The sequence below is a fragment of the Rhinolophus sinicus genome, linkage group LG02 (genome assembly GCF_036562045.2).
Source record: "Rhinolophus sinicus isolate RSC01 linkage group LG02, ASM3656204v1, whole genome shotgun sequence".
Taxonomy (NCBI): domain Eukaryota; kingdom Metazoa; phylum Chordata; class Mammalia; order Chiroptera; family Rhinolophidae; genus Rhinolophus; species Rhinolophus sinicus.
In genome coordinates, this window is record NC_133752.1 from 191964573 (window position 1) to 191991764 (window position 27192).

Sequence of the window (27192 nt, forward strand, 5' to 3'; positions counted from 1 at the left end):
GCCTCAGGCCTGTCCTTTCACCCACGCATGTGTTCCAGTCCTGTTTGTGCTCTCAGACCTGGAAGAGTGGGGTCAGCCACTCCTGGCCTTACAGCTCCTTGGACCCCTCCTGGCTCTGTGGTGGCAGGAGAGCCCTAGCCTTCTCTGGGCTACAGCTTCCTCCTCTGTGAAGCGGGGGTGACAGGAAGGGAATCCCTCCCAGCGTTGGATCTAAGGAGACAGAGGTCATCTGGCACAAGGTGGGGGAGGGTGGGGGCGGTAATGGAAGAACTCAAAGGAGCCAGTCCTCTCTCTGAGTTAGAATCTCAGCTGTACAACTGGACAATGATGACATTGCTCTGAGCTTCACTTTCTCTTCTGTCAAATGGGCACAATAATAGTGCTTTCCCCTTGGGACGGAATGAACTACTCCTAGGGGAAGGATTCTCAACCCCGTTTGGGGTTCAGAGAGGGCTTCCTGGGGGGGGGCCGTGAGGCAGAATCAGCCAGCAAGGACACGGGGGGAGGGCTGGGCCTGAGCAGAGGCAGGAGGGGGAAACCAGGAGCTTTAAGCCGGAGGCTGGGGAGGTGGAGGTGAGACTTGGGGCTCTGGCCTAGGAGGAGGTGGGGCTTTCTGGGATCCCCCCCAGTCTCCCCCGACACCTTCCCAGCCAGTGGGCTGGTGTCATCTTTTCTCCTCTCTAAGCTGGTTCCCTCCTCTGTGACTTTCCTTGTACTGGTCCTTCTGCCTACAAGCCCATCCATAGCTGTTGGCCTACTTATCCCCCATAAGCCACACACAACAACTGCTTCCTGCAGGAAGCCTTCCCTGCCCATGCCATGGCCATCTCTCCCTCCTCCCCCCACCTCTTTCGCTTTCTCCTTTGCAGCACTGCCTGTTGCACAAATCCACTGAGTTGGAGCATGTGGTAAATGGCACACAGGCCTGGAACTTGGAGCCCAATAAGTATGTATTATCCATCACTATAGCAGCCTCCATGCGAGCTTTTCTTCCACTGCAGTGCCTGCACACCTTTCACCTCACCTATGGGGCTAGAAGGGATGGGGGCCCATTTGACAGATGAGGATGCAGATGCCTGAGAGGCCAGGGGCTGCCTAAGAGGCCACAGCAAGTCAGTGGGGGCAGACAGAAACACAGGGGTCTCGCTCTCTCTCCAGCCCCAAGGCGCCGGGCCCAGGTCTGGGGCCTAGTAGGGGCATGTTTCCTTTCCATTCCATTGGAACCCCTAAGTCTGTCATGTCTGCGTCCCTGTGGGCCGTGCAGCCTCCCTCTCTTACCCACTGGCCAGCCTGCCATCGGAAGCTTCTCTGATACTGTCACTACCTTCTGTAGCACCTGCCCTCCTCCACCCACTGTTCCAGCCCTTGACTGGGCTGAGCTGAAGCCCCACAGGAGCATTGGGAACACATAGTGGGCACAGGAAAGCCCTGGCACTAGGGCACAGGAGGTGCTGCCCTTCCCCTCTGGTGACCATGAGCCACCACTCACCTCTCAGAAGCTGTTTTCTCCCCTGAAGAATGAGCTGCCTTCTTTCAGGCACCCACCAAACCTGTGAGGTATGTGCTGTTTCACAGATGAGGAAACTGAGGCTCTGGGGGCCAGGAAGCTGCCGGAGGTGGAGGCAGCCACTGAGCCCAGCTTTTCTGGGCCATTTGTAATGTCACAGCACAATGGGGCTGGGGGTTGGGGGGAAGGGAACGTCCTGAGAGCTCTTTGTGAAGCTTTAAACACTGTCCGAAGAGGAGGCTTCATTCTTCAACCGGGGCATCCACAGGCAGGGTTCGCCCTCCCGTGGTGCCATCTCAGGTGCCAGGGACCCCACTGTTGTGTGGGGCAACCTTGGTATATTCTTAAAAGAATAGGGCCTCATCGGAACATTCTTCCCCTAGATAGCCTTCCTCTCTTCATTCAGATCTTTGTCAAATGTCACATCCTGGCAGGGGTCTCTCCTGACCACCATGTCTAATGTCATACCCCTCCTGTCACTGTCTGCCTTTACCCTGCTTTGTTTGTCATCATAGAGCTTGTGGCCACCTGCCCGTCGTTGGTATATTCACTTGTCCATCTCTCTGACAAGAACATCTGCTCCCTGAGGGCAGGAGTGCTCTGTTTTGTCCACTGCTGTGGCCCCAGAGCTGGGACGTGCTGGGCGCACGGCCAGTGTTCAACCTATATTTGTAGAAGTAAAGGAGGAAGAAAGGAAAGGAGGCTACAAGGACCTTTTCCTTCAGCCAATGAGAGCAACCTACTGCCTTTTATTCATGGAGTGCCTCCCACGGGCCGTCTTGTGTTAGGTCCTTTTTGAACAAGCAGAGTCAGCAGAGGTGACAGCAGCTGGCCCGAGGTAACAGTGGTCATTAAGTGAATACATGTGAAGTGCCCAGAGCACAGTGGCTTCTTTTACTATCATTTGCCCTATTATCAGATGTGGTCTCTGGGAGCCTGAGAACCAGGGCTGGTGGGTAGAAGGTGGGGGAAGGGGAGAGAGCTGGGTGAGGATGAAAGAGATTTAATTAAATTTTAGGAAAAATGTTCTAACAGACAAAACTGTGCAAAAATGGTAAGGACTTCCTTACGAGGAAATACACTCCCTGTGTGCAAAAGGAGGCAAGGGGAAGCTGGGTGGCCTTGGACCGGGACCCTAGGACCTGAAGCCAGAGATGTAAGGATTCAGAGAGGTCCCCTCAAGGTTGGGTGGGCCAGGTCCCAGAGCTTGGAGTGAGCAGGGGTCACACATCTGACCAGGCCCGGGCAGTAGAAGCCATGGTTCCAGTCTCTGGGTCCCAAGGCTGCCAGGACTTGGCAAAGCGGCCATGTTGGGATTCTGGTCCCATTGATGCAGACCAGCCTAGGAGACAGGAAGTCACCCAGCTCCAGTCCAAAAGGCCCCCAAGTGCGCCCTTACTCTCTCTCCACCTCCCACCGTGGCCTGGGGCCCATGGGGTTAAATCTCTCCCTGTCTCTCTCTGCTCCAAGTTGTTTTCCAAGCGAGGTAGAGAATGCTTCTCTTGTTACCAACATGGCTTCTGGGCATTGGGTAATGTGCTCGCTCTTCTCCCGGCCCTGCTCCACAAAGGGACCTTTTGTTCCTCTCCCTGCCCCTCTCTCTGGCTCTTCCCCGGCCCCCCACCCACCCCAACTCCCTCCTCCCTGCACCTCCCGCCCCACGCTGCACCCCTGGGCTGTGAAGAGTGACCGTGGCCTGGCCATGGTGCCCTCCCTCTCCCGAGGCGCCCTGGAAGGAGAAGGGGCCTGGTGGCCGCGGCGGCCATTTTGAAAGCCACCGTTCCTGGCGCCCCTGGCTTCTGCGAGGCCACAGTGGGACGGCTGAAGCTCGACGTGATGTCCTGTGGCACATCTCCTGTCTTCTGGGATGGGGGGACCCTCCCTGCCCTCAGCCCCCATCCCAGGCCGCCTCCGTGCACTGAGACGAGACACCTCCCCACCCACCATCTCGCTTGATCCTCACAGCGGCCTCGGAGGCGGGAGTGACGCCCCGTCTTCCGGAGGCGGAGACTGAGGCTCAGCGGGGTAAGTGTCCGTGTGTCCCCGAGGCTCTGGGAGCGGGTGCCGCAGCTGGATGGAGCTATGTGCTTCTCCCCCAAAGCTCTCCAAGAAAGAGCCCTCAGAATATGCCCAGAGCCATGGGAAACGCCGAGATGGGTTTGGGGCTCCAGCCAAAGCCCCAAACCAAATTTACTGGAATGTTTTGAACATGAAACAGAATGTGTCTGAGATGGGAGTGTCGAGAAGTCAGACATTGAAATGTCTTCTCTGTCCACTTTCACCTTCACTGTCCCTTCCCAACAGTCCTACAAAAGCAGACAGGGACAGAGTGACAATGCCATTTTTCTGATGAAGAAACTGAGGCACAGAGAGGATATACAGCCAGGACGTGTGACTCACCCAGTTGACTCTAGCTCTGGTCATCTCCGGGGTGGGTGCCCACCCCCATTGAGAGACCCAGGTCCTGGGGAGGGGACTTAGGCAGCTCACAGCAATCCCGGCCCCCTTGTCTGGAATCACAGAAGCCAGGGAGCCCTGAGGAGGTTGTGCTCCAAACAGTCACTGATTCTCCCATCTCACAGTGTCCCTGCATTTATAGAAACATGAAACAGAGCATGGTGACTGCTCCTGGAGCACCTGCGTGGCGCTAGCAGTGTGTACTCACCTGTAACCACTGTGCTGGGGCTGGAGCTTTAGGCCTGGGTGAGAAGAGGTAAAATCGGTGGACTTGGTGATGGATGGGATGGAATACTGGGGGAACAGAGGAAGAGGGAGATTTATTGAGTTAAATACGCCCCTGGGCCTGCCCTCAAGGAGCCACAGTGCAGGAGGAGAGACAAGTCAGTAAAGAGCCAGTGTACTTACTACAAGACAGGGGGTCTGGGAGCTCATCACCCAGCTGGGAGGTTAGGGAACGAAGGCTTCCTGGAGGAGGTGACTATGGATGGGCCTCAAAAGATGAGTAAAAGTTCACCAGGCAAGGAAATTGAGAGGATAGGAAAGGAGCTGGCATTGGAGGTGAGGCTGGGGACGAGAAGGTGAGTAATGGTGGAGAGGCCCCACCAGGCCTGTGTGCTGGAGCAGAGTGGAGGCAGCGAAGGTGGGAGAGGTGGGCAGAGGGGAGCAGTATGGGCTGCAAAGGGCAGTGAGAGGGGCCCCCTGAAGACCTAGGCTGCCCTTGTAAGGTATATATACTGGATCCTGCAGGCCGTGGCGTGGTCACTGAAGGATTTTAAAGGAGTCATATTTGTGTTCTAGAAAAATCATGTGGACCGGGTCTATGCCGGTCCGGTCTATTACTATTTTCCCAGTACCCAGCTCAGTGCCTGGCACACAGTAGGGGCTTGATAAATGTTTTCAATCAATACATTAATGCCAACAGTGGACCCTGAGGCAATGGTGAGCTCCAGCTGTGGGACTTTGGGCCTCAGTTTCCTCATTTGTAAAGCAAGGGTCACAGCACCTGCCTCGTGGGAGTATCGTGATGATGAAGGGAAGTACCCATGGGGGCTTCTCTCGGTGTCCTGCACGTGGTCACGCTCCATCACAGGTACCTGTGTGAAGCGTGTGCAGGCTGTGCTGTGAGCAGGATGGATGCAGGGACATGGGTTAGGAGCACAGGGTCATCCAAGTGAGAGAGTGATATTGACAACAGTAACATTGATCAAGGGCTTAAGCTCTGCCTATATTTTACTCATATGATCCTCAAAACAAGCCAGTGAAGACACTGTTTTCATCTTATATGATTGTCCAAGAAACTGAGGCTCAGAGAGGTGAGGTGCCTTGCCCTTAGCCCTGAGGCCAGTGAGTGGTGGACGGAAATACACTGGACACCAAAGCCCAGCTGTGACCACTGAACTGGTGAGGGAGACTGGTCAGGGCAGCCACAGGGGAGGAACAGGTGGGGAACACAGTCTACATTGATGGGCCAGGTGTGGGGGGCAGGCACGGGGAAGGAAGCGTCAAGGATGCCCCAAGATTTCTGGCCTGGGTGTCCAAGTGGAAGGTCATTCTATTTCCTGAGTGAGGGACACAGCAGGACCGTCAGGCTTGGGGAGGAAGGGCACGCTGAGTCTGGGGGCTGTCGGGATGTCTGGGTAGAGATGCTGGGAGGTCTGGAGACTAGAAAAGATGTCTGGGCTGGGGATCCGGACGAGGGCGAAATGAGCTTATAGAGCAAGTAGAAGGCATGTGGGCGGGTGGAGGAACCCCAGTCTCTGGAGATGGTGTCAAATAATAATGACAGTAGACGTCACAAAACATTTACTCTGTGCTAGCCCTTGCATTCACTTGTATTTGAATCCTCACAACAAACCCCATGAGGGGGCACCATTACCACCCCCGTTTTATAGATGGGGAAACTCAAGCAAGAGAAGTTAAGTCTGCAGTGCCCAGAATAGGTCCATCCATAGCGACAGACAGTAGATTAGTGGTTGCCTAGGGCACAGTGGGGGCGGTGATGACTAAAGGGTACAGGGTTCCTTTTTTGGGGTGATGAAAATGTCCTAAAATGATTGTGGTGATGGTTGTACAGCTCTGTGAATATATTCAAAATAATTGAATTGTATATTTTAAATGTGTGACTTGTATGATATGTGAATTACCTCTCAATAAACCTGGGGTTGGGGGGGAGAGAGAGAGAGAGGAGTCACCCATTAAGTAGGTGGGGTAGGTAGGGTAGGTGGGGGGCAGGGAGGGGAGGAGGACAGGGTGCAGGAAGTCCGGGCGTGGGCAGAGGCACCGTGGGCTGGAAGAGGGTGCTGTCTGCAAATCAGCTGTTCCTTTTCTTTTTTGGAGGGCATAGCCCCCAGTGGCCCATGCTTGGGGATCAAACTGGCAACCTTGGTGTTATTAGCACCACGCTCTAACCAACTAAGCTAACCGGCCACCCAACTATCCGCTGTTCCTGACTGGTCCAGGAGGTGAGACCTGGACGTCCCTTGGGGTTTGTCAGTCCAGGTTCAGGAAAACAGTTGCTAAAACTTAAAACTTTGCTAAGAGGGTCAATCTTATGGTCACTATTCTTATCACAAACAAACCAAACGAAAACCAGAGTTGCTCCTTGTTGATAACATTTGCAGTCTACTTTCAAGGGAGGACAAAGCCACTACATCACCCCAGGACACCTCTGGGCACAGCGAGGTGGCTGCTTATTGAATGACCCACTGGATACCCTCCTGGCTCAGTCGCTGCTCATGATTTGGTGCAAGGGGAGGCCGCATTTGTACCACACTTTGTTAAAGCAAACTAGGTATAAATCAAAAACTGTGCACAGATGTCTGGCAGCGCGGAGAACAGTCAACTGGCCACCACCTCATTGTTCAGCTGTAGGGAGTTGAGCAAATCACTCAGAATGACACAGCCACTAAAAATCATGCTTATGAAGGATTTTAGTAATCTTTAAAAATATATAAAATTATATATATATGTGTGTGTGTATATATATATATATATCTGTAATAAAAAGCAAAAAGAAAAAAAACTACATGCTGTGAATTCATCTTCATTTAAAAATGATAGGAAAAAAACTGAAAGAAAACACAAAAATGCTAACAAGTTATTTCTGGGTGGTGGGACTTTTAAATTTTTGAGTGACTTAAAATTTTTAGTGCTTCGTCTTTTTAGTGTATTTCCAAATTTCTACAATAAAGACTTTCAACTTTTAAAGTTATTTGACATGAAGGCATGGAGTGTAGCCTATATTTAGGAAAGTCCCATTTCTCTGGCAAATCATCTGACGTGGACATTTAAGATCTGGGCGTGTGTATTTATATATCTTCAGCTTGAGGTAAGGAGCTTGAATCAGTTAGAAATGCGTTTGACTACAATCACAGAAAACCCAACTAGCTCAGAGGGAGCTGCTTTTCCCCTGTCACAGGAAGTCGCCGCGAGGCCATCCAGGGCTGATGTGGCTCAATGACACTGTTTTGGACACTCCGATTGTCAAAAGTAGACGTCCTATTATTCACTCTGGAACCATCTCTTTCAAGCTTCTGGTCCCCATGCCATTTTTCAGCCTTCTGGGACTGAGAACAGCCCATGTACACCCTGCTCTGCCCCAGCCTGGGGACACCAAGGTGGCAGAGAATCTCAGGTGACGTGTGTCTGTGTTCACCCAGCCCCGGTCTTCCAGGTTCCACTTGGGGGCTGGGACCAGGCCGCCTGGTGCCTGGCCTGCTTGTGGGAGGCTCTTCATGAGGAAGTGACCTGCCTGAGGATCACTAAAGACGGAATGACTAAAAATAAAAATAATGAAGCTGTGAGAAAACAAAAAAGAAAGAACGAATAGATGGATGGATAGAGGCAGGATGAGAACCTGGTTTTAAGCTCTTGTCCCCACCCGAGTGACAAACTGTCGAGTCTAAACATCTAACGTGGTATACGAGGCCCTGGAAAACCTGGCCCTGCTGACTACTTGACCTCATTTCTCACCACTGAATTGCTGTGGCTCACACACACCATGCCAGTTTTACTCTGTGCCTTTGCTTATGCTGTTCCTTCTTCCTGGAATGCCTTTCCTTGCTGCCCTCAGCCCTTTGGTGTAACTTTGACTCACCCATTTAGAATCAGCCCCCACACTACCTCCCTCTGGAAGCCTCCCTGACCTCCTGGCTGGTCTAGGGGTTCCTCTTCTGACACCCAGGGTACTGAATTTACCACTCTTAGTTATACTTTTTTTGTTCATATGCTCTCCCCTCCCCCCAGCCTGTGAGCCCCTCGAGGGAGGACTATGTCTGATTCACCTCAGCATCTGCACTGGCCCTGGTGGTAGCACATTTGAGCAGGAAGTCATAGGACCCGGCTGTACCCCACTCCTGCTCTGAAGACAGCCTTGACCGAGTCAGACCTCGCTGCTTCCCCGTCCAAAATGTGGGAGAGTTGGGCTTCATCAGATCACTTCTGAGGACCTAGCCATCCATAAGAGGAGCAAGGCTGGCGTGGGACAGCCCGGCCTGAGGGCCTCAGATTGGTCAGAACCTTCTCTGCGGCCACTTATGGTAGGGAATGGGGTGGGTGGGGAGTAGAGGAGGTGGGGGGCTGCATTCTGGGCCTCAGCAGACCAGACCCCACCGAAGAGGCTGGCCTGGTGTCCCCACAGTGGGGACAGTGGCCCCCAGCAGTTATCAAAGGCCAGCCGGCTCCTCCCCAAGCTGATGACTGGAAGGCGGGAAGGGGATCTCCCTGGGGCTGCAAACGTTCTGCCACTGCCACTGACAAGTGGGGCCATCCGTCAGCCCTGAGCACAATGGGGTCATTAACCCCTGACCCTGGCCCCTTTTTAGCCACTTCCTTTGGAGGGCTCCCCCTCCCCCACAAGGACAAGGGAGGGGAAGATTTCTGTGAAGCCTCCCTCTTCAGTGAGGGGCCCAGAAGCCATGTCACAGCTCTGTGGGCCCTTCCGAGGCTCAAGGTCCCGGTTCTTGAGCTCCCATCCTCTGTGGCTGCCTCAGGGGTCTGGGGGTACCTCCCTCCCTCTGCCTCCCACAGAGGCACCCCTCAAGTCAGATTGGTGTGTATGGGGGAGGGGACAGAGACACAGACAGAGGCTTTGTGAGTGTCACTTAAGGTCAGAGATGGCTTTTCCATTTACACAGTGTATTCAAAGGGACATCATAGACCAGTCCCATTTGTGAAATTCGATGCAAGAACCCCAAATAACATACTAACAAAACAAAACCAGCAATGAATAAAAAGGATATAGACATCATGGCAGAATTGGGTTTATCCTAGAAATGTGTTTTTATATTAAAAAAATCTATTAATGCCATTCATCACGGTACTAAATTACGGGAGGAAAGTCATAAGGTCATCTCGGCACTGGCAATACATTACGATCAAACTGTTCTAGCAAACTTGGGATTGAAAGAAACTTCCTTAAACTAATCAAGATTATCTACAAAAACCAGCAGAAACACAGTTCCCAAAAGGGCAACGGACACACATTCCTTAAAAGCGGCGAAGACGAGTTGGCCCTCGTCCATGCATCTGTCCAACATTATACCTGGGGTCCTAGCTGGGGCAGTAAGACATAAAACAACAGCAACAAGGTATAAGGATTGGAGAGGAAGAAGCACACTGTTATTATTTGCAGATGATAACACTGTCTACATAGAAAACTCAGAAGATCTACAGAGACATTATTGGAACTATGAAAAATTTAGCAGAGGTAGGATATTCCCATATCAAATCAATATCAAAAATGAATTGCAGCTACAGCATGTGACTAAACCTTGAAAATGTTATGCTAAGTGAAAGAAGTCAGTCACAAAATGCCACATTTAGGAGATTCCATTTATAGGAAATGTCTAGGATAGGCGAATCCACAGAGACAGAAAGCAGACTCATGGTTGCCAGGGGCTGGGGAGAAGGAGGGATGGGAGGTGACTGCTAATGGGAGGTGTCCCTTCGGTGTGATGGAAATGTTCTGGAATTAGACTGTGGTGATGGCTGCACACACAACCTTGTGAATACACTAAAAACCACTGAATTGCACACTTTAAAATGATGAATTTTAGGGTGCCAACTTTGGAAGAGGTGCAGTGAGTCTCCTAATAAGACAGTAAAAAAAAAAAAAAGACAAAATCTTTTAAAAAATGAATTTTATGGTGTGTAAATTATATTTCAATAAAAATTGCATTTATAAACATCAGAGCAACAAAGTGTAATTTTTAAAAATCCTCCATTTACAAATTTAACACAAATTGAATCTGACAAAATATTTATAGAGGAAAGCATAAAATGTGACTGAGATATAGCCACTCCGGAAAATAGTTTGGCAGTTTCTTAAAAAATGAAACATATACTTACCATGTGACCCAGCAACAGCATTTCTGGGCATTTGTTAGAAATAAAAAATTCATTTCCACACAAAAATATGTACACGATTGTGCATTGCAGCTTTATCTGTAAGAGTCAAAAACTGAAAACCTAGATGCCCGTCGGTTAGGACATGCAGAGTGCCACTCTGCAATGAAAAGGAACTAACTGTTGATACATGCAACCACCTGGATGGAGCTCGAGGGAACTGTGTGAAGGGAAAAAACCTGTCTCCAAAAGTTACATGCTGTGTGGTTTGTTCATGTCACCTTCTCAAAATGACAGAAGTCTAGCGATGGAGAACCGATTGGTGGTTGGAGGATTGGGGAGCAGAGAGGGAAGGGAGGTGGGTGTCACTATCAATGAGCAGCGCGAGGGGTCTTTGTGGTGGCAGGACACTTCTGCATCTGACTGTGGTGGTGATTCTATCAATCCACACAGGTGATGAAACTGCATGGAACATAACGCGTGCGCACGAATGAATGCATGTAAAACGCCATCTTTAACCTGCGGATGGGGCTGATGTCCATTTCCTGGTTTTGGTAAAGTACTGTGGTGATGTAACATGTCACCACTGGGGGAATGGGGTGAAGGGAACACGGACCCTCTCAGTACTATTGTTACAACTTCCTGTCAATCTATAATTATTTGGAAACGAAAGGTAAGACAAAAAATGTTATTAGAAGACATTAAAGAAGATCGCAAAGATTTGCTTCAAAATAATGAAGGCTGGGATGGGAGAATGGGCAGGAACGGACAGGGTTACGGCTGAAAATAGAGTGGCCGTGAGGAACAAGTGGTAAGGCTAGGTGTTGGGTAAAAGGAGCTGCATTCTCCTCTTCTAGTTTTGTACACACGAAATTTTCCTTAATAAAACATAGAAGAGAGACCTAAATAATTGCAGAGAGAGAGTCATTAACTCGCATAGGGAGATTCAATGTCACAAAAATTCCCGAACTAATTTCTAGATTCAATTCAGTCCTGATCCCCCCCCCCCCACACACACACACACACACGCACAGGGTTTTGGTGGAGCTCGTCAGGATGATTCTGAAAGTAGCAAGAAAGGGCAAAGCACTAAGCATAGCCGAGGCTCCTGAAGAAGAACGAGGGAGGGGCAGTGCCCTACCAAATGTCAGGGCTGATCCTAAAGCTGTAGGCAGTGAGCCAGCGTGGTATTCATTGGTGGACAGCCAGACCGATGGGAGAAAACGGAGCCTGACACGTATGGATATTGAAGGTGAGGGTGTGGCAGGTCAGAGGGGAAAGAGGAAGAAGAAACAGTCACATCTGTGTCACACGTACTTTCCTGTGAGGCTGGCTTGGCTCTCAGCATCCCAGGAGTCCATTCCATACTTAGTGGAAGCTCAGGGCCAACGATGCCCGGGGTCTTACGTCTCTGGTCCCAGGCTCCTGCCAATGTAGGGTCCTGCCAGGCTTCCCAGCCCCATGTCTGAACCACGGGCCCCCGTGCTGACCTGCCGATTCCTAATCTCTGGGGGTGCCCCAGCATCTGTGTGGTTACTAAGGTCCCACTTGAGTTGGAGAACCCCTGACCTACAGAAAGAGAAGAGGGAGAATGACAGAGTGAGAGTCAGGGCGGAAAGGGGAGAGAGGGAATGAGAGAGCAAAGGGCCGGTCACTCCACAGACAGCATAGCCGGGCCGCCAGGGGCAGGGAACAATCAGGCACTGTCCCTCTCCCTCCAACCCCCTGGGCTCCCACCAGCTTTCATCACTGACCTAACCCAGGGGGCAGAGCACTAGGCGAGGGGGAGGGGAGGTCAGGGGTCAGCCCATTATATGCCAAGTAAAGCCAGGAATAGAGCTGTTTTGGGGGTCGTTGGGGGGACTTCGGGCCCCATGGAAGCCCACATCCAACCTCTGGTCAGAGGCAGCCCAGGAGGCAGTTGAGAGTAGAGGGGAGAGCTGCCCAGCACCCCAAGGACAATGAGGTCCATGGCTCCATCAAAGCTGAAAGTGGGCTTCTGGAAGGATGCAAATGCCTCTGAGCAATGCCAATTCCCCTGGTCAGCCATTGCCGCCCAGGTGGGAGAAGCTTTCCTGTCCCTATGGGATCTGGCGCCACGGACACAACGACCCCAGGGCTGACCCACCCAGCCAGGGCTCCCTTTTGACTCCCCACCCTGGCTTCCCAGTCAAGCAGCCCCTGTCCCTGCTAACTCCCCTTGCTGCAGACTCAGGGAGGGAGGGACAATGCCCCCCCGTGTCAACCTGCTATGGTAGCCAGTAGGCTTCAGTCCGCGCACAGATCCAGCTGCTGTGGCTCTCGTCTGCCAGTCTCCCGTGGCTCCCCAGTGCCAGCCCAAGTCCAGATTCTGACACAGGGCCTCGCTGATCACTGCCTAGTCTCTGGGCTCCTGCTCTCGGTGACATGGTTATTCGTTCACTCAGTAGGAATGCACTGAATATTCTTATAGGCCGGGCACTATGCTAGGTGTTAGCAATAGCGGTGTGACCTGAGCAGGCCAGGATCCTGCCCCCAGGGAACTTGCAGTCTGGTGGGGAGACAGCCAAGCAGCTGATTAAGAAGCAAACAAATGCGTCATCCCAAACTGTGCTATGAGCCCAGCGGGGATGAATGGGTGTTCTGACAGCGACCAGCCAGGTCTGTACTTGAGCTGGGTGCTCAGGGAGGGCTTCCCTGACAAGGTAACGTGAGGAGAGGTGAGGATAAAGTGAGGGAGTCAGCATGCCTGGGGGAAGAACATTCCAGGCAGAGGGACCTGTAAGAGTAAAGGCCCAGAAGTGGAAATATTTCAGCCTGTTCCAGGAACAGGAAGCAGCCAGAGGCCCTTGAACAGAAAGTGAACAGGAAGGAAGAGTGGGCGACATGCTGGAGGAGCAGCCAGGCCTCCATCTCTAGGTGAGGACCCAGGGTTTACTCCACGTGTAATGGGAAGACTTTGGAGGGGGTTGAGCAGGGGAGTGTCATGGTCTGACTTAACTTTAAAACCAACACTTGGTCTCTTATGAGAGCCATTTTGCCTTGGAGACCAAAGCTCAGAGAGGTCAAGTGACATTTCTGTGGTCACACAGCTGGTCTCAGCCAATGCTCTGTCCAGCCCACCACCAACTCCCCACAAGTCCACATTGGCACCCTTTCCCACTGGGCTCCCCTTTAGATTTGGGGCCTCGCCCAATGCACTGAAGTGGGAGGTCTTACCTAGTTTCAGGGTCTGTTGTGTCTACTCATGTCAGGGTGGGACCTTGCTTTTCTTGTTCCCTGAAATGTCCTCGCAGCCTGGATGTAGTAGGTATTAATACAGTTTATCGAATGAATGAATGAATGAATGTATAGGTAAATGACTAACCTCACTTAAAAGGGCTGTGGTGAGGTTCACATGAGACAATGAAAGGAAGCGCCTTGGCAAGGGGCCCGATGCACAGTAAATGCCCAGTAAGTGTTGGCTGCTAGTATTAGTGTCACTATCTGTTCGATTTAAAAACCCATGCTCTAAGTATCTGAGCTGAATAGCACCCACCGACCCCTCGTTTCTTGCCCTTTACAGGAGCCTGCAAAGCCAGTGTGAGTCAGGCCCTGTGCTGGGGCCACAGCAGTGCTGAGCGGTAGGCATGTCCAACACAGCATGGCACGCGTATGGCCAGCCTTATCCATCGCCTACAGGCTACAAAGCCTGAGCAGGGCTGGGCGGTGACAAGGACAGGAGTGGACAAGTAGGGGGAACTCTCCTGCCACTCTGGTGCCCCGGGGGTGTTTCTCCCGATGGCCACTGGGTGGCAGCACATCCCCAGGAATATTGGATTGGGGTGGGGGCAAGCTTTTCCAGACTGAACCTGAGGTTTGGGAACTGAGGGGTGGAATCTTGCAGGGGACCCAGGCCCAAGAGAGATTGGGGTCACACAGTATTCAGTGGCAGGGCCAGGCCAGGCGAGAGGTCATCCGCCTGCCTGGATAGCCTCAAGAGCGGAGCAGGGGAGAAGGAGAAGGCGCAATCTTGGACAGAGAGGGTCTGAGGACCAGTCCTGGCTCAGCCTCCTGGAAGTGGGTGGATGTCCTCGCCCCCATTGCAACCCCTGCAATCCTACCCATCTTGAAGAAGATGCTCAAATCTCCCCTCTGAGGCCCTTGTTGACCCCTCTCACCGGTGACTCTGGCAGAAATAACGGTTCTCCCATGTTTCCACTTGGACTTGGTGACCTCATCACCCCGGTCACTGCCCCTACTGTCTGTCTCAGTCCCCCTCGCCCCACCACAGTGACTTCCTGAGCACAGGGACTGTACCTGGTAACCCCCACTGCCCGCTCCACCTGTGCCCTCTGCCGGTGTCACCCTGCCTGGGTACAACACCTTCCTCAGGACTCAGCTGAGAGGTCACATCCTCCAGGAAGCCTTCCCAGGCCTTTAGTTCCTCCTAACGTGAGGACTCTGGGGCAGGGATTCTTGGCACCAGAGGCCTCACACTCAGGAGGAACAGGCACACCGGCTGCACAGACACTCTACATCCTGAGCCTCTGAGACAGCCGTCCGTTGCAGTCAGCAATGAAGGTGCCCATGGAGCTTTGTGAAAATGCAGCCTTCAAGCCCATGCAGCTTTGTGAAAATCCTCCTTCCCCAGAGATGGATCCAATAGGTTTGCGACAGAGCCCAGGAATCTGCACGTAAGACGCTTCCCAGATGAGTCTGATGCAGGGGCCTGAGCATCCAATGGCCCTTTAGGTGTGTCCTACACCCAGCCCTCTGAAGCAGTCAGGCAAAATGATTACAATGAGGAATGACAACAAAAACCTCTGACGTCTGTGCCAAGTGAATCACTCACAAAGCACTTTCAGACTCGCTTTTCCCTTTTAGTTTCGTCTTTATAATTCCTATCTTGGAGGCATCATTCCCATTCTGCTCAGAGGAAAAGGGCAATTGGCCCAACATCCCCCAGCTACAAACTAGCAGAGCTCGGATTTGGTCTGGGGTCGTCCTGGGGTGGCAGAGCTGCAGGCTATGTTAAAACTCCTAGGTTGGAGGTTGCTGTTTGCTGAAAACTGAAATTCCAAAACTCAGGACCTATACTTGGTGATTCCAGCCCCATGGGGGACGCTCAGGCCACTGCCATTGTCCTGGTGGACAGGTTCAGGCCCTCATCATCTCGTTCCCTCTCTGCCCATTCATGTCCTCTCCTCCAGGGCCGAGGGACCGTCCCATCTCATATAAAGCCGCAGCTATTTCTATGCACTTCATCCACAGCCAGGTATCATGTGTCAGGTCTGTGCAAGATGCAGAGTAGGGCAAGATCTGCCCCCAGGCGCTTCCTATCCGGCTGGGGATGCAGAATTGATTACTTTGGTGATGGAACATGGTACTCCAATTTTCTTTCCCCTCAAATAAATTCATGGTCCCAACCTCACGCCCTTAATTGGCTGGAGCAGGTTCCATGCTGTGTGAGCTGACCCAGGAGACCCCCCCTCCACTGACAAATATAAAGTGGGTCATAATACTTTCACTCTACCAGGCATTACAAAGCAATCTGATTTTCTTTTTCTTGTCACAGTGACACTTACTGATGGATTCTTAGCGTCCTATGGAAGGTGTGAATGCCAGGAAGTATAAAGTCAGTATAGACAGGGAACACACGAAGAAGAGAGACAGGGAGAAGCAGTTTACAATTTGTCAAGATACGAGCCCTAGGTCCTAATTTTAAAGGATGAAAGCTTCCCCAGACAAAATACAAGCATGTAATAATAGTTAATGGCTCAGGGAAGCCCTGCAGGATTTCCCAAGGCAATACAAAATTAATTTTCAAGTGAACAATCTAAATAACAACTGTTTTAGGAGCTCAGAAAAAGGGGCAGCTTTGTGAGCTGGGATTGTCTGGTAAAACTTCCCAGAAGAGGTGGATTAGATAGAGCTGGGTCGGAAGATAAGAGAGGATAAAGCAAACAAGAGGGGTCTGGGCATCTTGCTCTCACCTGAGAAGAGGGTCCTGAGTAGGTTGGGGTCAAGAGGCCTGAGTGACATGTGTGCCATGTGAATTGTTTACAAAGCACTCACACCTGTTTCTCCTTTTTATCTTGACCTTCACAAGTACCTGTTGAGAGGATCACTGTCCCCGGTTTACAGATACCCAAAGCTCAGAGTCATGCAGTGACTTGTCCAAGATCCCCAGCTACAAAATGGCAAAGTCTGGGCTTGAATTAGGGCTATTGTGTGGTGGGAGAGCCACAGCCCATGTGAAAGTATCTGGGTCTGGAGGCTGCTGCTTTTTAAAACTGAAATTCTGGCCTGCAAACAGGGTTTGGAGGTTCCAGCCCTAGCTCTGCCTAGGACCACCTGTGACACGAGGGGAAGCTGTTTCCCTGAGCCTCAGTGTCCTTACCTGCAGAGTGGAGCTGACAATACTTGCTCTCCTCTCACAGGGCTGTGGTGAACTTTAAAATCCCATGGAAGTGATCTGAACTGCAGAGCAGTGGGTACGTGGGACAGGTTTTGCTATTGTGGCATTCTGAACATCTGCTGTGACTCAGATTGACTCCCTAAAGAGGAGGTGGGTGGGGATCCCATTAGGCTATGGGATATGCAGATAATCATCTTTGTGATTCTCTCCTTCCTCCAAAGCCCCTGGGGCAGCTAGGGAAGGAAGCTGGACAGGCCTGGGCCCAGGCTCCCTGGATGAGATGGATGCCAAAGCTGTGGCTCTGCGAGCACCAACCCCCTTTAGGGAACCCACTTTACACAATAGCTGTGGCTGCAGAGGTTGGCAGGGAGATGAGATTTGAACTCCTGGGCTGTGAAGCACTGATGGCATTTCCTGGCCCTCAGTGAGACCCCAGAGGAGCTGCTCCTGAGGGCTAACAAAGGACATGGGGTGTGAGGAATCTTTCACCGAATACCAGAGAAAGCATCCCTACCTCAATACTCTTAGATTGCATATGGGGAAAGGAGGCGTGTAAAGAGGAGGTAACTTGTCCAATGTGTCGTTAATAGCAGATCCGTGAACATAGGTATGCAGGTGTTAAAAGGGCACTGGATTAGGTGTCAGAGTCTCAAAGTCAAGATCTGGATCTTATACCAACTGCAGGTGGCTCCGGACAGAATCCCTTTCCCTCTCTGGCACTTAGTTTCCTGGTCTGCAAAAATGGGATTAGGCTGGCTCCGACATGTCATTCTATTAATAGTAATACCCTAGGACGGGGTGCTGAAAATGTGGAAGGGTTTGTAGGCCATTGGACTTCGCCGGAAGTTTCCCGACCCAGGATGCTTCTGTTGCCACGGCAACCACCGGGCTAGTGGTCCTCAGCCTCCCGCTGAGGAATCTGGGAAGAACCTTGCCCTTACGAAGATGGCGGCAGCCACAGGACAAGGGGTGTGGTTGAGCGCTGTCAGACTGTCCAGACCTTTCCTCTGTTTCCGCTTTCTCATGCTAACGGCGAGCTTCCGTCAATACTTGTTCTCTTTCCTGGTTCTGGGAGTCCCGGGAGCCAGGGAGGGAACAGTTGTTTGCAGGGACTGGAGTAAATATCCAGGCAGGGGAGGCGGGACTTCCGTGTCCTGCCGGAAGTGACGCGACAGTCACGGCCGCCGACAGGTGGAACGGCAGGTGGGTTCAGGTGCCAGCCTGGCCGGGACCCGGCTGTGGGACCGACGCTTCCGGTGAGCGACAGAGGCAGCCCCCAAGTGCCTGAAGACCCGGCGGAGAGATCTGGGATCTGAACCCAGCGTCCTGGCCTGGAGTCCCCCCCTATACCTAGTAAGAATCACCTACCCACTCGACAGGGATTACCCACGGTCCAGAGGGGAGTGGGAGGGCCTGGATCGCCAGGGTTGGGGTTGACATCTTGGCACTTGGGTTCCCTAAATCCTATGCTCCTTTCTCTCCCGGATCCAGTTCCCTATTCCCCTGCGGAGCTGGGCAGTTAGCCAGCCCACCTCAACTCTCCGAACCATGTTTGCAGATTTGGATTATGATATCGAAGAGGATAAACTGTGAGTATTTTGTTCCCCCAAGTCCCAAAATTGCAGGCGCCCCAGGTTCCCCAGATCCCAGACTTGCCAGTTCCACCAACCCTTGCTTTTCAGCGGTGGATTAGGTCTTGTAGTGTAGCAGAACCGACCCTTCCCTTCCAGGAGCTCACCACCTGTATGGGACTGTGGACACATCAACAGATGACTACAATTCAGGACCATAGGGCCTTAATGGAGAATCAGCTGGCTACAAGGAGAGCAGAGCAGATGGAGCAGTGCTTATGTAGGGATGTTCAGGGAAGGCTTCACCGAGGAAGTGGCAATTGAGCCAGGTTTCAAAGAATGAATAGAAATGCCGTAAACAGACTGTCCTCCCCACTGCAGACGATTAGTGGGATACGTTTTCAAAAATTAAGTTAATCTCATTAGAATATATTCTCCTTCAGAGCAAGGCCTGGGTCCAATGCCTTTTTGTGTTCTCAGCACTTTATAAGGTGCTTGGCAGCAAGTAGGTTGTTAGCAAATGTTTGTTACGTGAAAAAGTGAGTGAATTAGAATATCTACCACAAAACATAAGTAAGTGCTAATTTATAGTGAAAATTGAGAGGTGATTGAGTAGGGCAATTGAGAGATAGGTGTTGGATAGTTTAGCAGGAGAAGACTTCCCACAGGAGGTGGACATAATATTCCATTTGTGCCTGAGAAGGTGACAAGGACAGAGTCTGACTCAAACCTCAGCGGTAGAATGAAGAAAAGGAAGGGGGACCTATTTTTATGGGGTGCCTGATATGGGCTGAGTTGTTGGTAAGTGCCTTCTATGCACTCATTACAATAACTTTGATGAAGGAGCCATTTTTTCCATACCATTTTATGGATGAGGAAACTGAGCTGCAAAGAAGGTGACTTACCCAAGTCCCATAGTTGATTAATGGCAGAGCTGGGATGTGGTCCCACATCTGTGTGACTCCAAGAGCTGTGCACATTGCAGCACAAAATGCTGTCTCTCTGGCCACATGAGAAAGAGAAAAGGCTGTGCAGCATTTGGAGCCTCTTGGGGTTTTAGAGGCCCTGTCCCCTTCCCAATCCTGGCCAGCCATCCTTCCTCCGGGGGACTTGCCTCTTGTGCTTCTCTTTGCAGCGGAATCCCTACCGTGCCTGGGAAGGTGACCCTGCAGAAGGATGCTCAGAATCTGATTGGAATCAGCATTGGAGGAGGGGCCCAGTACTGTCCCTGCCTCTATATTGTCCAGGTATGGGGTGCTTTGGAGGTGGGGGTAAGGTCCTGCAGAGAGCAAGCCACCTCCCTACTTGGACATGACACGGGCAGCTCCTTTCTCTACTCTGTAGAGCTGGCTCCTTTTCATTCTTGAGGTCTGACCTCCTAAGAGAGGCCTTCCTGACCACCCCTTCTCAGTAGGGCTGCCCTGGTTTTTCTTTGTTATTCCAGTATATTCTTTTTCTTCTCAGTCCTTATCACCCCCTGTAATCATGGGTTTGCTCTTTCGTTGTTTTATATCTAGCTGCTTTTTTCAGGTTCTTTGTGCCTGAGGCAGGATCCCAGGTTGCTTTTTTATCAGCACCTAGTATAATGCCTGACACAGACTAGGACTTCAAGAAAAATGTCTTTAATGAATCAACAAAGCCACCAGCTTTTTGTACTAGCTCAAGTGAAGTGTAGTGGAAAAACTAAAAGACTGAAATAATATTGGCCTGAGTTCAAATGTAAGCTTCCCTGCTTATTAACAAGTGACTTAACCTCCCTGGGCCTCAGTTTCCTCACCTGGAAACTGGGGATATAAAATATGTAGATATGAGCATCTTTGGGTTGTTATGAAGATTAACAAAACGACATGACACAATGACCGGTACTTAATAAAGTACCACTCCTGTGACTCAGGAGTGGAGACAGGCAGTGACCTTTCTGTAGCCTTGGAAGGAAGCTTGCTGCCTTGGACATCCTAGGTATGACAATTAAGTTCGCGAACTTGTTGCAATGGTGTTGCTAAACTTTTGATATCAGAGGGATTATTCATTATGAATTTGCACCAACTGGGCAGTAACCAAGTTTACTATTTGGAAGTGGTGGAAAGCCTGTGTGAAAAAGTTAGGCGACCTGAACTTTTCACCAACAATTCATGGCTCTTGCATCACGACAATGCACCAGCTCACACAGCACTGTCAGTGAGGGAGTTTTTAGCCAGTAAACAAATAACTGTATTGGAACACCCTCCCTACTCACATGATCTGCCCCCCAGTGACTTCTTTCTTTACCCAAAGATAAAGGAAATACTGAAAGGAAGGCATTTTGATGACATTCAGGACCTCAAGGGTAATACGTCGACAGCTCTGAGGTCCATTCCAGAAATAGAGTTCCAGAATTGCTTTGGAGGGTGGATGAGGTGCTGGTGTTGGTGCATAGCTTCCCAAAGGGGAGGACTTGGAACGTGACCATAGTGATATTCAGCAGTGAGGTATGTAGCACCTTTTATAGGATGAGTTCGTGAACTTAATTGTCTGACGTAGTATGCTCAAACTTGACCTGGATTCTACCCTGTTCTGACCTGTTCTAACAGCTAAGTAGCTGTTGGTGGCAGATGGGAAATTTTGGTCTCTGAGGATCTTGCAAAGGAGTTGCTTCTGGGCCTGGAAGACGGAGATTCCTGGAACCTAGTCTTGGCTGCTCAGGGTGCTGCCTTCACGAGTGATTTGGCCTCTTCCAGCCCAGGAGGTGTCAGGGAGGCCTCCCCCAGGCCTGGCCTCCTTGCCATGTTCCTGCTTAGCCTTGCTCTTCCAAAACCACTCTGCTTCTTCATCCCACATCTTCCCAATGTAGTTATTTTGCCATTTTTGGCTAAATCAGAATCACTCAGCTCAGAGCAGCATTGTTGGTCAAATCTATTCAAGAAATGACTTTGGAGGAGCAAAGGCTCAGATGGATGTGTGAGGTTTGGTGTATTTGACATTAGAGAAGGAAAGCCTCGTCGGGTCGCATTTACCTTCTGTTTTCCTTCTCTCCCCCTCCCCAAGAATGTGGGGCGATGCATTTCTGTCTGCTCAGCCATCTCTACCCTGCTCTGGGTAGCGGCCAGGACAGAGCCGGATGTCGGTCGGGGTGGAGGGAATGACTGTCTCCTGCCAGGTGTGTCTCAGTTCTCCCTTTCCTCCCCCACCCTGCCCTCCTTATGCATCCCAGGTATTTGACAACACCCCGGCAGCCCTGGACGGCACTGTGGCAGCTGGCGATGAGATCACTGGTGTCAATGGCAGGTCAATCAAAGGAAAAACTAAGGTGGAGGTAGCAAAGATGATTCAGGAAGTGAAGGTAAGGGCTGCTGGGAGGTGAGGACCTTGAGTGAGGAAAGCCATTTCTGAGACCTCCAACCTGCCCGAGGCCCCAGCAGGCCTGAGGCTCCCCGCCACAGAGCAGCAGGGTCTGGCTCACACCCCAGCCTCCCTCAGTTTCTCCTGCTTTTGTTCAGTAGATATTAATTATGCTCCAGGCCTCGAGCTGAGCCTTGGCCAGAGAGTAGGCACCAAGACTGAAAGGTCCCTGTCCTCAGGCTCTCAGGGAAACTGTCAGACTCGGAACCACACCTCAGGGAGAGCCAGTGTATCCCAGTTAGGGCTGGAACTGAAGCTAGAAGTGCAAGGTGAACTTACCTGGGTCATAGATACCTAATAGATGTCAGCTGAGCCATGCTGGGCCTGGGAGGGGGCAAGAGGGAAAGAGGAGCCCGTCTTGCCCGTCCCTGTAGGAACTTCTAGTCCAGTGGGTCCCCCTGGACTCACAGACCCCCAGGAATGCCTCTTGCGTCTGGGGCAGCTCCCAGTACAGCTGCTGGTCTTCTGTTCTGTAGATCACAGTCATGCGCTACCTGTTCGCTGCCCCCTCACCCAGCGGCTCCAGGCCAAGGCCGCTCCCGAATCACAGGTGGCATCCCGGCCCCTCATAGGCACAAGCGTGCAGCCCTTTTGTCATTTCCCAGAGATTTGCTGCTAGTAACTCTTGGGAAACCAATATGGTGAAGGAGTTGCAAAGCAGTAGGATAATTTAAAAGTCTGAGAGTCAAGGGTCCCAACTGGAAATGGAGCCTGGCCCAGCGTTTTAGCGCCCTCAGTCCCTCCATCCAAACCTCGCCTTACTGCCCCTCCATCTTCTGTGTCTTAAAGACCTGACGCCAACAGCCCCTCTTTCTGGCCTTAGCCCAGGGCCAGCGCCTTCCCCGCCTTCTCCCCTTTATTATCCTGTTCTACCCCTGCGTCATCCCGTCACTCTCCCTCCTGCCTTTAGGACGCAGAGTCCAATCCCATAGTTTCTCCTACTCCAGCCCCGTTAGCTGTAGGACAGATGGGGGCTCAGGGCTCTGTTGTATAAAAGGAAGTGACAGCGTTCGTTTAGGGCCCAGATGCCACTCCACCTGGTCTGGGTTTTACTGGGCCTGTTGGGTGGAGGAGCCCATCATGGAAAGGGGTGGGCAGTGTTTTTTATTCTGGTTCAGAACTGGGGTGTGCGCGCCCTTCTGGGTCCTCCCCTCGCCCCCTCACATCGCTGCTCCTCAGGACCCTCCCTCTCCTGCCTGGCGCCAGCCCCTGGCGTTTCCCTCGCGGACAGGAGCTCCTCGTGGGCATGCACAGCCTTGACGTTGACACAGGGATCTGCCCGCACTCCTGTTGGGTGCCAGGCAGGGACATTGTCCCTGTTTCGCTGGTGCCCTGAGGGAGCTGAAGGGGTTTGCTTGTGGTCGCACAGCTGAACTGGCACCCAGGGCTGACCCCTGCTGTGGTGCCTCTTCCCTTCCCCTTAACTGCTATCTGTGGTGGCCCCCAGCTCATGTGCTGCCTCCCGGGGGAGCCTCCTGCATCCACCCCAGACTCTGACCACATCGGGTTGTTTTGATTTCCCTTCAGGACTCCCATTTTGAAGTCCTGTCTTGTATTCAAATGGATTCAGTCCCAAATTGAAGGGTCTTAGGATTGCAGGGATAGAGTTACCGTAGTGGCCTCCTGTGGTCAGGGAAGGCTTCTTGGGAGAAGCCAGCACCTGTCTTCCAGTCACTACCAGGGCTCGACGGTGGGACTTGCTGGTCCGCATGGGCCCTCCTGCTCCTTGGAATCCCAGCGCCCGGCACCGCGAAAGTGCGCAGACCTGTTCGCTGAGTGAGCGGAGGGACCCTGAGGAAGGGGATGATTTAGGTGCAGGAGAAGATGCTCTATGTGGGGGCAAATGACGTAGCAAAGGTTTGGAGTGCGGTGTGGCGTCGGGGAGGGCAGGGGACCTGATGTGGCTGAGCACAGGACCTCAGAGACGGCCAGGCTGTGAGCTCTGGGACAGCAGGGTCCATGTCTGCCCTTGTCCTTGTTGGTTCCCCAAGGCCTGGGGACCTGGGAACAGACCAGCCACAGAGCAGGACCCTGTCACAGCCCTCAGCCCGACAGGGCTGAATTCATCATGCTCTGGCCCCTTCCTGGAGCTCAGGATTCTCCCATGGCCACAGATTCCAGGGCTCACAGGCCTCCCTGGGAAAGGGGTGTCCAGGAGGCTCCATCTCACCTCTGTCTGTCCTGCTTTTCCAGGGGGAGGTGACTATCCACTACAACAAGCTGCAGGCGGACCCCAAGCAGGGCATGTCCCTGGACATTGGTAAGCTGGGCCAGAGCGGTGGCGTGCAGTGGCCCCATGAGGCCACAGCCCATGGTATGCCTCTTGATGACCGTGCATCAGTAGTTTCGTGGCTGTGCTCTCGGGCTTTTGTGACCAAGCCAATCTACAGGGCGGAGGAGCGGGGGAGAATGGGGGGACGACCCGGGGGTGCCGTCCCTGCAGCTGTTCCTAGGGACCTGTCTCTGGTTTCTCATTGCCCCTGTTTCACCCCTCACCTACTCCCCGCCCTTTCCTCTGGGACCTTACTGTCCCAGGGTTGTCCTTTGTAAGCCAGCCCTTCAGCTAACCAGAGCCCAGGTACTCACATTCTGACCGGAAGTACCCTGGCCTGGCACCTCGGGCTCACCTGCACACCCCCACTCCACCTGGGCCCCTTCTTTCACCTGGCACCTCCCAGGAAATCTCGAGGTCTGAACTGGACCTCGGGCCTTCGGCAGAGGGTCACAGGCCAGCCCCTCTCCCCAGCATGCCCTGGGACGAGGTGCCTGCTGCTGTGGGGGCTGGGCCTTGGTTCTATGGAAACTTGAAGACGAGCTGGGCAGCAGTAGAGGTGCCCTGGACCAGCCCCCTCATTACAGACAAGGCCTGGGACCCCGAGAGGGCTCTGTCCCCAGGGGACGCACAGGGAGATCTCTAGGCCCAGGCCAGCATCCTTTTCTGATACCCAAGGCCAGAGCTACCTCCTGGTTTTCAAGGAAAGAGGCCAAGGGCAGACTGAGTCTTTCCTGGGGTTCTTCATCTAAAACCCCTTGGTCCCACCCCAGTCTCCCTCCTAAGACTAAATATGCAACCACATGTACAATAACTGAGCCTGGGGTCCAAGGGTAGCTGCCATTGATGGTTACTCTGCCCGCCTTGTACCGGGCGCCCTAGGTCTGATGTGAAAGAGAGGCGGGGAAGAGCTGCTCCCTGGTTTACCTGCTCCGGTGTCGAGCCTGTGGCATCTGGGCTCTGATGGCCAGCAGCCACCTGGAGCACCTGGCTTTTGGCTAAGCGCTTTACATCGTGACCTCCTTCCAGGCTCCCACACCTCCCTGAAGTAGACAGTGCATAGGGCAGGGCCCAGCACCCCCATTGGGACACGCCACACTTCACAGTCACCCCACACCAAGCCCCACATCGGCCCCTTCTGCCCTTGATGTCTCCCCCAGTGAGTTGTGATGAGGTGGGGCAGGGATAGTTTGGGGATCCAGTGCAGACTGCACCTCACTGAGCCCCTTTCTCGCCTGGTCCCAGTCTTAAAGAAGGTGAAGCATCGGTTGGTGGAGAACATGAGTTCGGGGACCGCAGATGCGCTGGGCCTGAGCCGGGCCATCCTGTGCAATGGTGAGTCCCCTCCTGTCACCCACTTCTGGCTTCAGGGGTCTTAGCTGGGGCTTCTGGGGGAGGGCACTGTTTCTATCCACCAAGCCATTGTGGGTCCCACTGGCCCTGGCCTCCACCTGTGGGGCGATAGTCACCATCTCTTTGTGTCCCTGAAGGCCTGTCTGGCTTCCAGAGAGCGTCCACAGAAGTCAGCGAGCCTCTTACAGCCAGTGTCCCCCCACTGCCAAGCAAGGAGTCACAGGCCCAGGTTACAGATGAGACAGACCACGGGGGAGGTGCCTCCTTCCAGCTCCCTGAGCTGGTGCCTTCCCCACTGGCCCCCAGCTGCTCTCACATAAGCAGGCCACAGCCCCTACCCCAGTTCCACCCAGTGCCCTCCTCTCACCCCTTTGCTCTAGCACTGCCCGTCTGCCCCTGCCTTCCTCCAGGAGGTGGCGCTGCTGCCCGTGTCTCAGCCCATCCAGCCCAGGGCTGGAGGTGGCTGCCCCGCCTCGCCCAGAGGGAACGCCATGTACACACACATTCACACCCGCACGTGTGCACACGCTCTCCCTCCAGGGTGGCCAGTGAAACTCTCGGTTCTGCTCCTACCGTCACCAGCCTGAGTTTATAAACAGCAGCAGCTCTGCGTGGATGTGGGGGGTAGATATAAATACCTACCTAAATTGTAGGCTCAGCTGGGCACACGGCTTCATTGGCTGGGACGTAGGGGTGGGGTCTGAGCTTGTTCCAAATGGTGTTCAAAAGTGGTGGCTGCTATTTTCGGCCTCTCGGTGTCTATAAATCCCTGTTACTGTAGTCACCACGCGTTGAGATGGAATTAGAACCGGTTGTTGTGTTTTTCCCCCTAAACCTTGCAATTTCCCCAGCCTTAAATAGGGTTTCTAAAACTGAAGCTGTCATCATGTCCCATGACCCAGCTAAAAACAACAGCACGGCGCTTACGTGGCTCCCTCCCTGCCAGGCTGGCCAGATGCCAAGGCTCTGGGGAGTCAGGGCCTGGAGGCCAGCCGGGTGGCCGAAGCCTCCTAAAGACCTCCCCTGTGCTCCCTCCTTTCCCCTACGCCTCAGCCTGAACCTTCCCCCCCGACAGCCAATCACACAGCTGCCTTCCTTGCCCAGAAAAAAGCCCAGATGTGGCCTCTGCTACTCCCCTTCTCCCATCCTGCTCAGAAGACCCTGACCCAAGTCAACACAGCACTCTGGGGGCAGAGAGCACGCAGGCTGAGAGAGCCCCCAGCTGTGTGCCTTTGAGCAAGTGGCTTTATCTCTCTGTTCCTCAGTTTTCTCTGTAAAATGCGGGAAGTAATCCCTGCCCCAAAGGCTCATGGAGTTAGGACTGAGATGTGTAGAGGGAGCCTAGAGTGGTTATGGCTCACAGCACAGTAACTCAAGGCCAGACCCTGCGTGGGGGGCAGCCTGGCGAGGAAGCCACCTACACGAGGCTCCTGGCCTGCAGTTGCTGCTGGAGCTCCCAGTGGGGAGATGGGTGCGCACCCCATCAGAGTGGAGGAAGCCCTACCCATTCCAGCTCCTCACTACCCTGGCCCTTAGCTTGTCTGATCGCCCCTTGCCCTGTCCCTCCTTAGTCTGGGGGACCTGCTTCAGCCCTGGCAATCCACTTGCCCCATTTCCAGCCCTTGAGGTGAGGCAGCTGCCGCCACCCCTCACCTTGCAGCCCTCACTGTCACTGCCAGTCATTGCCTGGCTGCTGTCTGGCTCCTCTACTAGACAGCCTTGAGGGTATGACGTGGATCTCATTCACCGGGTCATTCCTGGAGCCTAACATGGTGTATGCACATAGTAGGTGCTCAATAAGCACCTGTTAAGCAAATGAAAATGGCCCCACCCAATGCGCATTCTTCCTTGAAGCCCTTCCTGAATTTGTCTCTCCTTCCAAATCATTCTCCCCTCTGTGTCAGCATGTTTGCTTCTCCTGAGGTAG

At 52.8% G+C, this 27192-nt stretch overlaps 1 protein-coding gene across 4 annotated transcripts in view; it reads left to right on the forward strand.

Annotated features, from left to right (window-relative positions):
* Positions 1–27192, forward strand: part of PICK1 (protein interacting with PRKCA 1) — a 71445-nt gene that overhangs the window by 38878 nt on the left and 5375 nt on the right. The window contains exons 1-8 of one of the 4 annotated variants that reach the window (XM_074326386.1): positions 3517–3532; positions 10766–10866; positions 17883–18044; positions 18183–18280; positions 19398–19509; positions 21453–21581; positions 23834–23900; positions 25158–25247. In XM_074326386.1, the coding sequence (XP_074182487.1) occupies positions 18240–18280; positions 19398–19509; positions 21453–21581; positions 23834–23900; positions 25158–25247 (439 nt within the window). In that variant the 5' untranslated portion in view covers positions 3517–3532; positions 10766–10866; positions 17883–18044; positions 18183–18239. Of the gene's footprint in view, positions 1–3516; positions 3533–10765; positions 10867–16749; positions 16768–17882; positions 18045–18182; positions 18281–19397; positions 19510–21452; positions 21582–23833; positions 23901–25157; positions 25248–27192 lie in introns of those variants that run through there. The other 3 variants (XM_019752959.2, XM_074326385.1, XM_074326387.1) reach the window with 3 other exon arrangements.